At 52.3% G+C, this 15,274-nt stretch overlaps 1 protein-coding gene across 1 annotated transcript in view; it reads right to left on the bottom strand.

Moving 5' to 3' along the window:
• RASSF5 (Ras association domain family member 5) overlaps positions 1-8,101 on the bottom strand; it is a 66,505-nt gene extending 58,404 nt beyond the window's left edge. The window contains exon 1 of the mRNA XM_030303508.1: positions 7,631-8,101. Coding sequence (XP_030159368.1) covers positions 7,631-8,090 — 460 coding nt within the window. The 5' untranslated portion in view covers positions 8,091-8,101. The remainder of the gene's footprint in view (positions 1-7,630) is intronic.
• Between the last annotated feature and the right edge of the window lie 7,173 nt (positions 8,102-15,274).

The following is a 15,274-nucleotide window of genomic DNA, read 5'->3' as shown; positions in this document are numbered from 1 at the left end:
TACCTGCTTTTTCATGCCAACCCCCCTATATACTCCAAACACCAATGGGGTGGGGCAGGGCCAGAGAGAGACCCTTGTTTCTTTTATCTTGGGACTTAGAAAAACTTCACCTTTTGTTTAAAGATCTCATGATTTACACATGCTGAAGATCTACTTAGAAACCAAACTCTGGAAACAGGCCTAAGTGCAGCCAACTCTCAGTTATCCAGGTGCTGGCTGACTGTGCAGCTGTCACGTGGCTTACCCACCCTTGGCTCACCCCCTTTTTCTTCCTCTGCACTTCTTTTTGTGGACCTTTCAGCATCACTGACAGAAGGGAGGCAGACGAATGAGGAAGCTCAACTAACTTGCATGTTCAGGGACATTAGCTCATAAGGCAAAATGCTGTGCTGAATTCTGGTGCTGATTTTGCCACTACTGACTTGCGGAGGTCATCTGCCTCCCTGAAGGCTGTGCCTTCTCAGCTGTGAGGGGGCCATGGTCCCACCAGCCCTGCCCACCTCACAAGCCCAGGCACAAGAACAGGCTTCAGGTTCGGCCAGGTCATCTCTGAGATAAAAGTTCTCTCTGCCCCACACTTCTTGTTATTCTCAACTCTTCTCATTCCACGTAAATATTCCCATCCCACCAGGCTTATAGGACACCAATTTGCATCTATAGCAAACACAATGATAATTCTTTCCCAGAGCCAGCATCCAGTAAAAACAAAACATAACAAGATTAAAAAAAAAAAATCAACAAAAGGAAAAAAAAACACAAAAGGATTAAAAAAAACAGGCAAAGAATATCATCCTTCTTTTAGGGCTGACTTTTAGATGCGATTTCTTTTTTCTTTTTTAAGTGTTTTTCTTTTTTTTTTTTTTTTTAATTTTTTTTTTCAACGTTTATTTATTTTTGGGACAGAGAGAGACAGAGCATGAACAGGGGAGGGGCAGAGAGAGAGGAAGACACAGAATCGGAAACAGGCTCCAGGCTCCGAGCCATCAGCCCAGAGCCTGACACGGGGCTCGAACTCACGGACCGCGAGATCGTGACCTGGCTGAAGTCGGACGCTTGGCCGACTGCGCCACCCAGGCGCCCCTTAAGTGTTTTTCTTTTAATGGCTCATTTATTTTTGAGAGAGAGAAAAAGCATGAGTGGGGGAGGGGCAGAGAGAAGAGACAGAGGATCCGAAACAGGCTCTGTGCTGACAGCAGAGAACCCGACGCGGGGCTCCAACTCACGAACTGTGAGATCATGACCTGAGCCCAAGTTGGATGTTCAACCAACTGGACCAGGCCGGTGGTGTGATTTCTTAAAGGTCCATGTAAGCCAAGTTTCCATTTTTCTAGCAGCATTAGCCAATAGCCACTGCAGATATCTGGGTAAGATCTGCCCTGCCCTGAAAATGTTTGTTCAAGAAACAAGGAGGGGGAGCAGAAGGTGGGGTGCAGGCCCTCCACTGCAGAGTAAACACGACCCAACCCCTCTGTGGTCACAGGTGAGTGACGTACCCTGCTCCCTGCCTCCCAGTGACACATAGGAATGAACAGACTAGACTTTCCAACACCACCCTTCTTACAAACCCTCAGTACAATGTGAGCTGGAACTTTTCTCCCTGATGCCCTTAATGGGGCCAGAGCAGTAGGTGAGGGTAGGAAAATCCTGAAGAAAATCAGGGATGTGCTACAGAAGCCAGGGGTTGCCAGACCCCCCTCAATCAGGACAGGACACTGTCCCCTGGGAGGCTGCACACATGGCTACCTTGCCAGGAGGGACCCCTGCTGGTCCTCTTCCTTCCCCTCCCAAAAGGGCAAAATGAGAACCCAGCATCACTGCTTTTTCTACAGGTGCATCTCTCAAGAACTTTCTCTATGCCAGGAACCACAGGCAGGCTGGAACACGCCCCACATGAACTTGTTGGCCACTTTGGCCACCATGCAGAGCTCCTGGGGTGCAGCGAGCTCTGCCCCTGTCTCCTCAGCATGGTGTGTGCAGTGCTTCAGAGAACTTCCAAGCATCACCTCCCCTGGTCTGAGTCAAGATAGTCTTGACCTTGGGGCGGGGCTCCCCATGACCACTGTTATTCCACTTAAACCAGTGTCCCCAAGGAAGAGAGCCTGCTGCCCTGCCTGACATCATCCCCTTGGCCTCCTTGCTCTTTCCCCAAAGTCTAAAAGCTGGCTCAGCTCCCCTCCCAACCCGGAGATCCTGCCCTGAACATGTGGACAGAAGCTTGCCAAATCCCTCGGAAAAAAAACCACAAGTGACTACATGCCCAGCCATCTACCGGGTCAGGGCTGGCCTTCCCAGCGCCAGCGCCTCTGGCACTTCCCGACCCAGACAGCAGGGAGCCGGAACCGTGCCGGGGCGGTGGGTGGCCTGGGGGATGGACAGCACTTGGCCACCGGCACAGCAGGTCTCCAAGTGAGAGGCAAGGCTGGCTGCTGACTGAAGCTCGGTCTGGGGGTGGGGGGTGGGGAGACATTCCATCTGCGTGCTCTGCGCACCCACAAATACTCACCTGCCCAAGATTATTCACCTTGTCATCTGAGGAATGCGAAACAGGAAGAGCCTCTAATAAGGCCAGAGGTGTATTTACAGCTTCCTCACCAGCCTTAATAGTATCCTGGACTGAGCAAGAGTGGCTACCTGCTCTTTCCAGGGGGAAACTGAGGAATGGTACGGGGAGCCAGAGAGGGCTCCATGGAAGAGCCTTGGGGGGCGGGGGGGAGGATGCTGCTTCCGACACAGAAATGCTGGGCACGGCCAAAGGAGGGAAATGACCTGAGATGGCCTCCAAGGCCTTCAAGGTCTGTCACGTTCACCCCACCTGAGAGGTTCTAACCTTGTCCCGCCCCTAGCCAGGCAGACGATCGACGCCTCCCTGCCTATGTAAGACCTTGGCGGCAGCATCCCTGTGTGCTGACCTCAGGAAGCCATTCTGGGGATGAATATGGAAGCAAGCATGAAAACCCTTTGGGTTCTTCGTGGGAAAATCACGACTGGCCTGTGAAGAATCCTTCCTGTGCTCAGAGGTGGGCTGGGCCTAAGCCAGCTCCCTGTGGCTGAAGTCACTTCACCAGCCAGGCAGGGCCCTTGGGGCCGAGCTGGGGGCTGTCTTTTCTCCGTCACTCCGGGCGTGCCTGCCAGGCTTGGCACAGGCTGAGTGACCGATAAACTTGGGAGGAAGAGGGAGGATCCCGGACCAAACCCTCAGCACTGAGGGGAGATGTCAATTCACTTCCACCCAATAACTCCGCAGGATCAGCAGGCGAACACACACGTTCATTACCAAGTCTAATTAGGCTGGCAGACAAGTGGCATGAATCATTTTTGACTGTACCTGGGATTCAAGCCCCCTTCCCTCCATAATCAGAAATTTTCATGCTCTGATGAAGAGGGGGGACAATTAAGCCCACATTTAATCCCTTCAATTTCATCTTTTGAGAAGACAGGAAGCAGGGAGGAGAGGAAACAGGATACAGCTTGGGGACCTCAGAAGCCTCCCTCAAAGCATTCCAGGTCTGTTCTCTGCCCCCAAACACACACACACACACACACACACACACACACACACACGCACACCACTAGGACCTTTCCCAAAGAGAAGAGCCCAGTTAGAGCCAGCAGTGGGAGGAATCACAGGTGGGGGATTCTACTCTCTTTAACAACTCAACGTCCATTTCTCTAACCTCCACAGCCAAACACGAGCCTAAATCAATGAAAACACTTCAAGCCACACACTTCAGTGCTGCTGGGTGTGCTGGACAAATAAAATACTTTCCAAGTGCCCAAGATTTCTAGGTCTGCTACAGGAAAACTCAGTGTCAATGTCCCAGTCACCCCTTTTACAAAGAACTCATGGCCAGAGAGGATTCCACACGATCCAGGGGCTGTCATGTGGGTGGTTCTAGTCTTTACAGAGAGGCGGGTTGAGCCCAGCCACTAATGAAGTGACAAGACAGAGGTGGGAGGGCTGGACAAGGAGCCCTGTGCGATATCAGTCTCCCTCACCCCAGAAGGTCCCCTGCCCCTGAGGTCTCATGGCAAATGCTTCCTATTCACATCATAATTAAACATCTATCACAGAAGAGGGGTAAGACAATGAGCCCCAGGGCCCCCCTTTCAACCCTGTAATTCCAATCACTTAACAATTCATAGCTCTGAATGATGCTGCCTCCAAGGAAGACTCTAGACACCCACTAGCATCATGCCCAAGCATCCCTCCTTGAATGCTGAGCTGGTCTTAGGTTTCCCCATTTTCCATACTTTCCATAGTCCAGGATGGCTTCCATATCCACAAAACTAGATGGAAGGTAAAAGGTCAACTCTCTGTGCCTTCTACAGAAGACAGGGTCCATAACCTCTAAAGGACATTACCTGTTACCAAAGCCAAAGGGCAGCCAGTGAGTTTCTGGCTTGTTTGCTGTTGACACTGCCCTCCCAGAATGCTGGAAATGGATCCTCACCAGTGCCACTGTCCCCATCCTAAAACATACACATGCATTCACAAAATTCTCTCTGTCTCTCTTCCGATCCCCACTGGATTTCCTTCTCCATCTAACAAACATGATTTCTTTAATCCTGGAAATTAATATTAACTCTGAGTCTCCCTGTTGACAAATCCAGCATTAACCAGAGTCAGTTATAGACCTAGATGTGGAAGTAGGAGTAAACTTAAGTTAGAGGGGCTTTCACTAAACAGACAGGCACGCACCTTTCTAAAAGTCTCCCTCAGGGGCACCTGGGTGGCTCAGCCGGTTGAGAGTCAGACTTCGCTCAGGTCAAGATCTCGAGGTCCGTGAGTTCGAGCCCCACATCGGGCTCCGTGCTGACAGCTCAGAGTTTGGAGCCTGCTTCAGATTCTGTGTCTCCCTCTCTCTCTGCCATTCTCTCTCTCTCTCTCTCTCTCTCTCTCTCTCTCTCTCAAAAATAAACATTAAAAAATTTTTTTTACAGTCTCCCTTATTAAAAGCCCATTTTGCCAACACCCATCGCCAGCCTCCTGCCCAGACAGATGTCATTTGCATACCACTGCCCTTTTGCTTACTTCCAAGAGCAGAGAAATTTAAGAGTAAAAACAAGCCACCACCTTCATCAACTGCTACTTACTGAGGCTGCTCTGTGCCTGGAACTTTGTTGGAGGCAAGTGATATAAAGACAAGGCACCAGTGTCTTGACGCTCCCTAAGCCACTGGCATTCAGTGAGGATGAAGATGTTCCACAACCGCGGCAGGGGCAGAAAGGGCCTTTCTAGAGGGAATTAATACTTGCACTTCTTAGGATGCTCATGGCCCTCGCTTCCCCACTTAGCTCAGTCAGGCAGGGTTTGAAAACTGTACTCACTGCTTGGAAAGGTGATCTTAAGAGGTGTCATGAGCCCAGACATATTGTTACAGCTGTTGGATGGGAGGGGATAATAATAACATTCATATTGCATTAAACGTTCATAATGCCTTTTGCAGGGCACTGTGCTAAGCGCTTTACATATATTAATTCATTTAATTCTCATATTAACACAATGAAGTAGGTATGTCATTATCCCTGTTTTTTAAAACAAGGAAGCAGAGCACAGAGATGCCCAGAATCACACAGAGATTAAGTGGCAGAGTAAAGATTCAAACTCAGTTCTTCTGGTTTCAGTCTGTCCTTTTAATCGCTGCATGGTACTACCTTTGTAAAGCCATATTTTTGAACCTCACTTTTCAAAACAAAGATAAAACAAACCAACCCCATCATGGAATTAGATCTTCAACTGTAAGAAAGATGCTCAGTGAGTTTGGCCAGCTGTGTCTTCACCTGCCAGCGCTCATTTGCACATCAGAACATTTCTCAACTGTTCCCATCAAGCCACAGGTCCACAACCAGTTAAATATTAATAATGACAAACAGAGACTCCGCTCATTAGTCCCTTGATTCCAGCTCTGCTCCCTCTCTGGTGCTCAGACACCTCTAGTTGATACAGTCCCCAAATGTCTTAGTACAAAGTAGAATTCCAATAAAGCAGATTTCCCAGGGTTCCAGCACAACTAAATCCATGACAGTGAGAATACTGCCTCTCTCTGCGTTTATAGAATTGATGGACACGGTAAGGTACCCTAGGACCCTCGAGAGGGCGAAAGTTGCCGACACATCCACGGGCAAGTTGCATTTGATTCTCCTGGAAAGCCAGGGACATTTACCAAGTGACAGCAGCCCTCCACCCACAATACACCCCTCTATAAATTTTGCTCTTTCCTTTTGTATCAGCACCTAAATTGTGAGTTCTGGTGGTGGAGGGAGCAACACCGACTTTCCCCTCCGATCCTTCCCTCCCACTTGACCCTGGCTTAGAATATGAGCTTTCCTTCCCTAAAGCCAGCTGCAGTAAGAGGCACAGGGTACAGCCTCTGCTGGGAACTGCAGAGAGAGGCGAGGGAGGGTTTTCCTGATGCAGAAGTAGCTGCTGCCTGGCCAGTGCTGCAGCGGGATGGGAGACAGGGGCCTGCTGTCATGGGGGAAGGGCCTTTGCTAAAAAGATGCAAACCACAACTCATTTCCAGAGATGCTTGCTAGGGGTTGTGCCATGTTCTGTGCTTTGTACTTCAGATATTTAAACTATCTCTATAAACGCACAGACCCATGGATATGGACATCTTCCACCAAACATGGCAACTTCAAATATGGGGGTGGGGAGAGGACACCCCTTAAAGAAATACACACACCTAACTGTAGGAAGAGAAAAATAATACACCCCCCGCCCCCCACCCCTGCCAAGAAGACTGCAAATTTGCTCAGAAAGTCTACAACACTGGGTGTCCAGTGATCCACAGGCAGGCTTTGAGAAGAGTGTGGCTCAGAAGAAGCCTGGAGGGGCCTGAGAGCTCCGAGGAGGAAAGTACTGGGCAGGGAGTTGGGGAATTTTAGAGCCTGGTGACTGGGGCAGTAACCGAAAAGTTGAGGGGGGAGGAGGAGGGGAGGGGGAGGCAGTGGCAGGACACAGCCAAACATTAGAGCAGAGTCCAAAGGTTTGAGGGGCCAGAGGTGGAAGGCAAGAGGGGGCACAGGTCCAGGGTAACCTCAGGTTCGCTTCAACCTCACAGTCCATTTCCATCCAAAGCCTAACCAGGTCTCTTCCCTGTTCCTGCAATGCTCCCTGAAGGAGAGGTGTGCCATAGGTGGACATGTACCATGGGCCTGTACCACAGGCGACAAACCAGCCATTTCCCCATTAACCCTAATAAGCATGGGTCTAAGGGCCATCTCAATACCGGTCTCACAACCCTCTGTCAAGAACTTACAGCAAAAGCAAGAAGGTGCGTGAGATATAAGGGAATGACCTTGCCGGCGTGGCCATCATCCGCAACCTGTGTGTGTGTGTGTGTGTGTGTGTGTGTGTGTGTGTGTGTGTGTGTGTGGCGGGGCGAAGTGCGTACCTGTCAGGGACAGAGCTATTTGTTAAATACCGCATCACCATACCTGGGCAGTAGGCAGTCACTAAAGCATACCGGGCAGGGGACTAAGAAGCAGAGTCTCCCGGGCGCGTCTCCCTTAGTCGAAGTGGAGAAGGTCAATGGCCCTGTCTCCTGCCCCAGCCCCCTCGCAGTTCCCCGCCCGCGGACTGCGGTCTTCCCGCGCGCCCCTCCCCTGCCATGCCCTCAACACTCACTAGCGCAGCGCAGCGCCTGCCGCAGCACCTCTCGTCCGCACAGGTCACACCAGCCCCGGCCGCTCCGCAGCGCCAGTTCGGCGAAGCGGTGCCCCTCGCCTCGCTCCACCGGGACGCGAGGATCCTGCGGCTGCTCGAAGATGCTCCGTACGTCGCGGGGCCGGGGCGCCCCAGGCCGCCGCCGCAGCCTCTGCTGCAGACCAGGCCGGAGAGGGCGAGCGGGTCGGGAGGCCCGAGGTTGGGGCTCCGGGTCCCCCCGGGCAGCCCTCCGGGCGCCGCGCCCCTCGTGCGCCCCGCGCGCAGTGGAGAGGGGAGCGGGGGCGCAGCGGCGAGAGGAGCGGCCGGGGGGCGGCGGCTGCGGCGGCTCGTGGCCGCTCAGACTCTGCAGGTAGCGCGGCGGTTCTGGGTCCAAGAGCAGCGGGTAGGGACGCTGCCCGATGGCCGGGGACGCCATGGCCATGCCGGGCCAACGGCGGCGGTTCGCGGCGGTGGCGCTGCTCCCGAGTCAGCCTCGAGAGAAGGGCGGCCCCACACGAGCGCGCCTTTAAAGGGACCGCAGCCTGCAGGGCGGGGCGGAGGCGGGGAGACTCGCGCGAGGCAGGAAGGACGCCCCAGGGATCCGCCGACCCGCCGAGCGGCTGGGGGCGCGGGAGCGAGCGCGGATTTAGGCGCGTCTTCGGGAAGCGGACGGGACCGCTGGGGCAGCTAAGAGGCGTTGCTGGGCGGGCCGTCTGCCCTCAGCCCTGCCTCCTTCCCTCTCCCATCACGGCCCCCCAAACCAGATACCCCCCATAACCGCACCCCAACACGCCCCGGTGAGGGAGCAGGCGGCCAGGAAGGGCTTGGGAACTAGCTGCGGGTGGGTCTGTGAGTAGGTCCCGAGGCCCGTGTCCGCGCGCCAGCCTCCGGCTTTTCCCGCCCACGGGAGAGTGTGCGCCTCGGCTCCCCTCGCCGCACCCCCCCCCACCCCGGGCCACCCTGCCCCGCGTGGGTCGGGAATGCCCCGTCGGCGCTTGCGCTCCCGCAGCGGCTCCGAGTCCGGTGACGCCGAGGCACGCGCGGCTGCAGACGCTTCCGATGCTGACCGCGGGAAGCCGCCTACTCGGCGGCGGAGGCTGTCCGCGTGCGACTTTCACTCTCGCTGGATTTCCCCTCCGTCGGCAGCCCTGCCTGGTAGGATATTCCTTTCCCGGAAGACTGGGGTTATGATCCGGGGCCCTGGATCGCCCGGACTTGGGAGAGCTTATCTTCCTAAAACAAAACCTCCTCCTCCCACAGCTGCTCTAGTAACTCCTGTGGAAACATCAGCCCCTCCAAAAGCCCTACTTCGTATTAGTGATGGACGCTCACTTGTGGGACCCAGAGAGTCCTTTTGTGCTGGCGCCAGACCAGGCTTCATAACCTCCTCTGTCCCTTCCATTTGAACGCTCCGATTTCACCGTCTTCAAAGTCTTAATACTTTTTGAGCAAGGGCCCGGCAGTTTCTTCGTACGCTAGGTCCCACAAATTACGTATCCTGTCCTGATCGTCTCTCGCGGGCGCGAACAGGACTGCTGGATCTTTGAACCCGCCAGCTGCACGACCCCGGGCCCTCTCCAGCCTCTGTACTTTTGTCTATTTATTTATTTATTTATTTATTTATTACCCGTAAATTAGTCTGGGAGTGGGAAGACAGGTAAATGCTTTTGCGATCCACGGCTCTGATGCGGTGACCACTGCCTGTCCTTTTAAAACTTGGGGTTCAGTTTGGTTGATTTAGCAGAGGTCACCAGCAACCGACTTTGCAAATAGTCTAAATTCCTAAAGACCTCAGACTTGTTCTTCCCAAGCCAGAGATGGGACTCCCCCTAGTGTCTGATAGGGGAATCTTCACTTTTGCTTTTAGTTTCCCTTTGAAGGTAATTTTTAGGTAATTCCTAAAATTTCAGGAGTCTAGCAGCCAGGGAATTCCCAGCCTTTGACCCATGACAGGAGAGAGGAGAGAGAGGAGAGGAGAGAATGTGCACCATCCGCTCCCCTCTCCCACCTCTCCCCTCCCCTGTCTGAACCTTGCTTTCTCTACCTTCAGTGCTTTTCAAACTTTGGTGTGCATCACATTTACTTGGAGGGCTTGTTAAATCACAGATTACTGGGCTCCACCCCCAGAGTTTCTGATCAATATGAGTTTAGGGCTGAGGTGTGAGATTTTGCCTTTTTTAATTTTAATTATTTTTTGAGAGAGAGAGAGAGTGTGTGTGCAGGGAAGGGAGAGAGAGAATCCCAAGCAGATTCCACACTGTCAGTGCAGAGCCCGATGCAGGGCTTGAACTGTGAGATCATGACCTGAGCCAGAACCAAGAGTTGGACACTCAACTGACTGGGCTACCCAGGCGCCCCGAGATTTTGCATTTTTAACAAATCCCTAGGTGGTGTAGCTGCCAGTGGTCCAAGGACTCCAGTACTCTAGATCCAAGGTGCTGATAAGGTGGGCTTCTCTGTTCTTTTCCCCACAGGGCAGGTGAACTTCAGTGGACACAACTGAGAAAAACTCCATAGGCGGGGCGGCAGGAGGGCTATCCCTGAATGCTTTCTGCTGAATATTTGCAAAGAAAAGTACAATTTGCCTTTTTGGTCTCTTTCTCCCCCTTCTCCCACTTTTTCTGCAAATAGTTTTCTCAGAGTTGTTTCAGAAACCTGTATTGCACGTAAATATCTGCTCATATCCACCCTTTGTTATCCATCCATCTCCACGGACTTGAGAGTTGTTGGAGGAGATCACTGTCTCCGAGGCAGTGAGCTGGGTGAGGTCCAGGGCGTGCACCCAGCTTGAGCTCTGGTTGACAGCTTGCTGTGGCAAGAAGGGACCTGGTAATGAGTACATCATTTGGAAGGCCAGTTCTGAAATGCCGCTTGTGAAATAATTGCCAACAGTCACCATCTCTGCCCTCCATTGCACTCCCCACCCCCTTTCCAGGCATGGGTTTGGGCAGCCCGTCCCAGATCCCCTGGATGGAGAGGCTCATGGGATGGGTGTCTAGAATCACCGGACATAAACCCCTTCCCAGTTGCCTGAGCTGCGCACAAAAATGATCTGGGCTTCCTTTCCTGATGCAGCTCTGATTTGGAAGAATGGTGGTGACTGCTCTCAGCCCTGAATGGGGGAGGTCGTTGTGCAGGGCCAGAGCCCTGCATTTGGCTTCTGGGATGGGAACGGAGATGAAAACGGAGATAACATAACCTCATGTAATCAACCCAAAAAGTTTATCAAGTTTATCTTAAGGTTCATCTCCCTGAGCCAAGAATTGAGGCTGGGAGAAGTAGTTGCCTCCCCAGAGCCCCAGCTGGAGGCTCCCTGGCTGGGACTCGCCTCCTCTGATGCCATCTTGCCCAGCCCAGCCCGTCCCACAACTCCCTCTCTCTGTCTCTGTCTCTGTCTCTCTCTTTCTCTCTCTCTCTCTCTCTCACAAGTCAGTCCTCCTTCCCCAGGGAGGAAGTACTAAATAAACTCTAGTCTCGTTGTAGGGTCAGGACCATGACCGATGTACTGTAGTGGCTGATGCTTGAGGTTCAGAACTGTTTGGACCGGTCTTTGGTCATGCCAGCTACCCGGGTAGGACCACAGCATCTGCTGAGACACCTCCCCTGGGAGTTTTTCCCATGTTAGCAGATCCTCTTGTCTCAGAGCCATTGACTTTTTTCTGTTTGTGACTCACCCCCAGAAGAGTAGGTGTGCTGTTTTTATTTTTGACCAAGGGGAAGGATCCTGACAGTAGCTCAAGTGTGTGGTCAGTGTGTGAAGTCACTGCGGAGGTGGTCAGAGAGTGTGCTGGCTCCCCCACTGGGTGAATTGCTTCAGGGCTGTCCTCCCAACCCTCTACCGAGTTTCTTAGTAGGAAGGAAAGGGGAAGAACAGGATGGGTCCTGACTTTCTGAAGGGGAAGTTTTTGGTTTTGTTTGGCTTTGAAGCATTTGAAGTCGCTGAAATCCCCGAAGCATTGAGGGGACCTCCCAGTGATTCTGACAGTGCAACTGTTTGCACAGCCTCGCCGGACCAGTCAGGACAGGTTAGGTTATGCTGCAGTAATAAACATCCTGCAAATCTCGGTGCCTTTAAACCAGAAACTTCTCTCTCATATTACATGCCCTTTGCTGGTTGGCATGGAGAGTCTGTTCTTCAAAGCCACTCGGGGACCCAGGCTGATGGATCCCAGCCACCACATCTGATGTTGCCAGTCACCATGCCAGAGGGAAACCAAGAGAGCCTGGAAGTTCCTACATATCCAGACTATCCTACACAGTGGGAGCAGGAGGTGCAATCCTATCATGTGCTCAGAATTGGGAGGGGGCACCTGGGTGGCTCAGTCGGTTGGGCATCAAGTCTTGATTTTGGCTCAGGTCATTATCTCAGTGTTGTGGGATCAAGCTTGGCGCTGAGTATGGAGCCTGCTTAAGACCCCCCCGCCTCTCCTTCTGTCCCTCTCCCCTGCTTGCACTCTCTTCCTCTCTCTAAAATTAAAATATATATATATATATATATATATATATATATTTTTTTTTTTTTAATGAAATGAACTCAATTGTCAGCTACCAACTCATTTCTTAACAACCTTTAAGCCATGGTCCCTGCACCCAGGGAGGAGAGACAAAGAACTACCTGGCCCAGGGAGAATAGAAGGCACCCAGTGACCTGCTGGGCGGGATAGATGTGACAGTGGTGTTGGGAACTCTATTTAAGACTCATGAACTCCTCCAAAGTTGATGGTCACTGGGGTGGATTTCTTGCCTCCATGGCCAGGGCTGAAGGCTAGGAGGATGTCTTCCCCACTTCAGGAGGATGGGCTTTCTTTGTGTCACCAACCCCCAGTGCTCCCACAGGGATCATCTGGGTCCTTGACAGTACTTGGGACAAGAGGGCAAACCAGGGTTCGAACGTGAGCAAGAATCTGAGGGCTCCTGAAAAGGTGTCACCCTGTAGGGTGGGGTGGTGGGTGGGGCTTGTTTGCCAACAGTTTAGTGATACCTCCTCAGTCTGCATCTCAATTATGGGATTTTTCCACCCAAGTCACTCCACCAGGCTTATGATAATGATAAGACTGGTGTGTGTGTGTGTGTGTGTGTGTGTGTGTGTGTGTGTGTGTTTCTTCTTTCTGTGTTGGAAAAACTCCGATATTCCAGGCAGATCTGTCTGCAGCTTCTCCCCCTCAGCCAGAGAGGAGGCTCCAAGCCACAGCCACTTATATTCCAGCACAAAGTCAGCTCTGGGCCCATTGCTGTGGCAGGAAGCCAGGGACGAAGATTGTGACAGACCAGCACAAGCACAGTGGCCGGGATGGTCTTCCCGGCTCTTCCTGCTCCCACCCAACCCACCACACATGCGCGCGCACACACACACACACACACACACACACACACAATTGTCTCTTCTGGGTCTCGGTCCTCTCATTTCTGTTCCCCCTCCGCCCTCCTTCTCCATTACCCTTTGCCTGTCCATCTCTTGATCACTCCCTTCCTCTCTCTCCTGCCTCCCACCCTCTCTCCTGTCCTTACTCCCATCTCTTGTCTCCCCCACACACCCCCGTCTCTCTACAGAGGGCACTGGGAAAGGGCCCAGCTGCTTGAAGTAACTGCTGTTACTCAGAGCTTCCAAGGGAAATAGTCTGAAGCTCCTTCAGGCCATCCTGGCCCATTCCTTACCACCTCCCGTTGGCATCACTTGGCTAAGGATTCTCTGTGAGATGAAAGGAAAAGAAGCCAGGATTCCACCTTTTACAAAATCACTGAAGCATCCTGGAAGTGACTCCCACATGACTAATTGTAGCAGAGGCTCCCCCTGCTGAAGCGAGATAGGCCCGAGAAAGCAAACGGTGGGTGCAGTGGGAGAGTGGCCAGGTCCTTGTGGGGATCTGTCCTGTCCCCTAGCCTAGCCTCCCTGACCTCAGCTGTTGGGGGGGGGGCGGTGCTTGGTCAGGCGTATACTGCCCACTGCCCATTGGCCTGTGCTGGGGCGTTCACATGTCCTCTGCAGGTCGTTTGCAAACTCTGCCTCAGTGTTCTCAAACTTTAGCTTAAGAATCACCAGGAAAGGGGCACCTGCGTGGCTCAGTTGGTTAAGCATCCGACTTCAGCTCAGGTCATGATCTCATGATCTGTGAGTTTGAGCCCCACCTGGGGATTTGTACTGACAACTCAGAGCCTGGAGCCTGCTTCGGATTCTGTGTCTCCCTCTCTCTCTGCCCCTCCCCTGCTCATGATCTCTCAAAAATAAATAAAAACATTTTTTTTTAATTTTTTTCAACGTTTATTTATTTTTGGGACAGAGAGAGACAGAGCATGAACGGGGGAAGGGCAGAGAGAGAGGGAGACACAGAATCGGAAACAGGCTCCAGGCTCTGAGCCATCAGCCCAGAGCCCGACGCGGGGCTCGAACTCACGGACCGCGAGATCGTGACCTGGCTGAAGTCGGACGCTTAACCGACTGCGCCACCCAGGCGCCCCAATAAAAACATTTTTAAAAAATTAAAAAAAAAAAAAAAAAGAATCACCAGGGAAGCTCATCCACATTGCAGGTTCCTGGGCTACACCCTTACTGATTGGAATCATGTGGGCGGGGTCCCAGAATCTGTTTTGAACCCGGACACCAGCCTATGAAGAGGAAATTGAGCAGATTCTGAAACACAGAGACTACAGGCCTGTAGCTCTGGGCACTGAAAGAGGCACCAGGCCCTCCAGAGTGGGCTGCACTAACCGCATGGGGAGCCCAGATGTGCCCCCACATCCTCCTAGTTAGGCCCACTTTTAATATGGACTAGCCTATTTTAAGAGGATGCTCGCCATAAATCTGAATGCCATGTGGATTCTTTCCAGATATTTGTGACCGAACTGAGCCACTGACTGAACTTATCTGACACAAGAGCTTCTATTTCTTTTTTTCTTAAGTCTATTTATTTATTTTGAGAGAGAGAGAGAGAAAGAGAGAGAGAGAGAGAGAGAATGTGAGTGCACACACAAGTGGGGAAGGGGCAGAGAGAAGGAAAGACAGAATCCCAAGCAGGCTCCATGCCATCGGGACAGACCCTGATGTGGGGCTTGAACTCACGAACCATCAGATCATGACCTGAGCAGAGATCACGAGTCAGATGCTTCGCTGACTAAGCCGCCCAGGCGCCCCAAGAGCATCTGTTTCTTGATCTACCCTGCACAAGATCTTCACAGCCAAGGGAGGGGCAGGGGGTATGCAGAGAATTAACATGTGTTTCAGGCACTTTGTGGAAATATCTGATCTATTCCTACCTGTAACTTTGAAAGATGTCATCACCACTTTACAAATGAGACCAAGGCACGGTGTTTCAATACACCCTCCACAGCGACACCAAAGAGTCATATCTTTAAAATACCAGTTGGCCTTGGCTTTAAACCTGTTTCTATGCTTCCCTGAGGTAAAGCTCAAATTCCCTAGTGTGGCCTACAGGACCTTTTGGGTCTGGCTACCCTCTTTCCTCAACACTGACTTCCCACTTCAGCTTACTCCACAGTGACACACATTCTTACAGTTCTTTCCATGCCGTGGCTGTGCTGTTCCCACTGCCAGGGACGCCTGTCATGCCTTCTTTGCTAGGTAACTCCACTCACCTGCCAAGACCTCACCGGAGTCCACTGCCGCCTGAG

The sequence above is a fragment of the Lynx canadensis genome, chromosome F1 (assembly GCF_007474595.2).
Source record: "Lynx canadensis isolate LIC74 chromosome F1, mLynCan4.pri.v2, whole genome shotgun sequence".
Classification (NCBI taxonomy): Eukaryota; Metazoa; Chordata; class Mammalia; order Carnivora; family Felidae; genus Lynx; species Lynx canadensis.
This window is presented reverse-complemented; position numbering and strand designations above follow the sequence as displayed.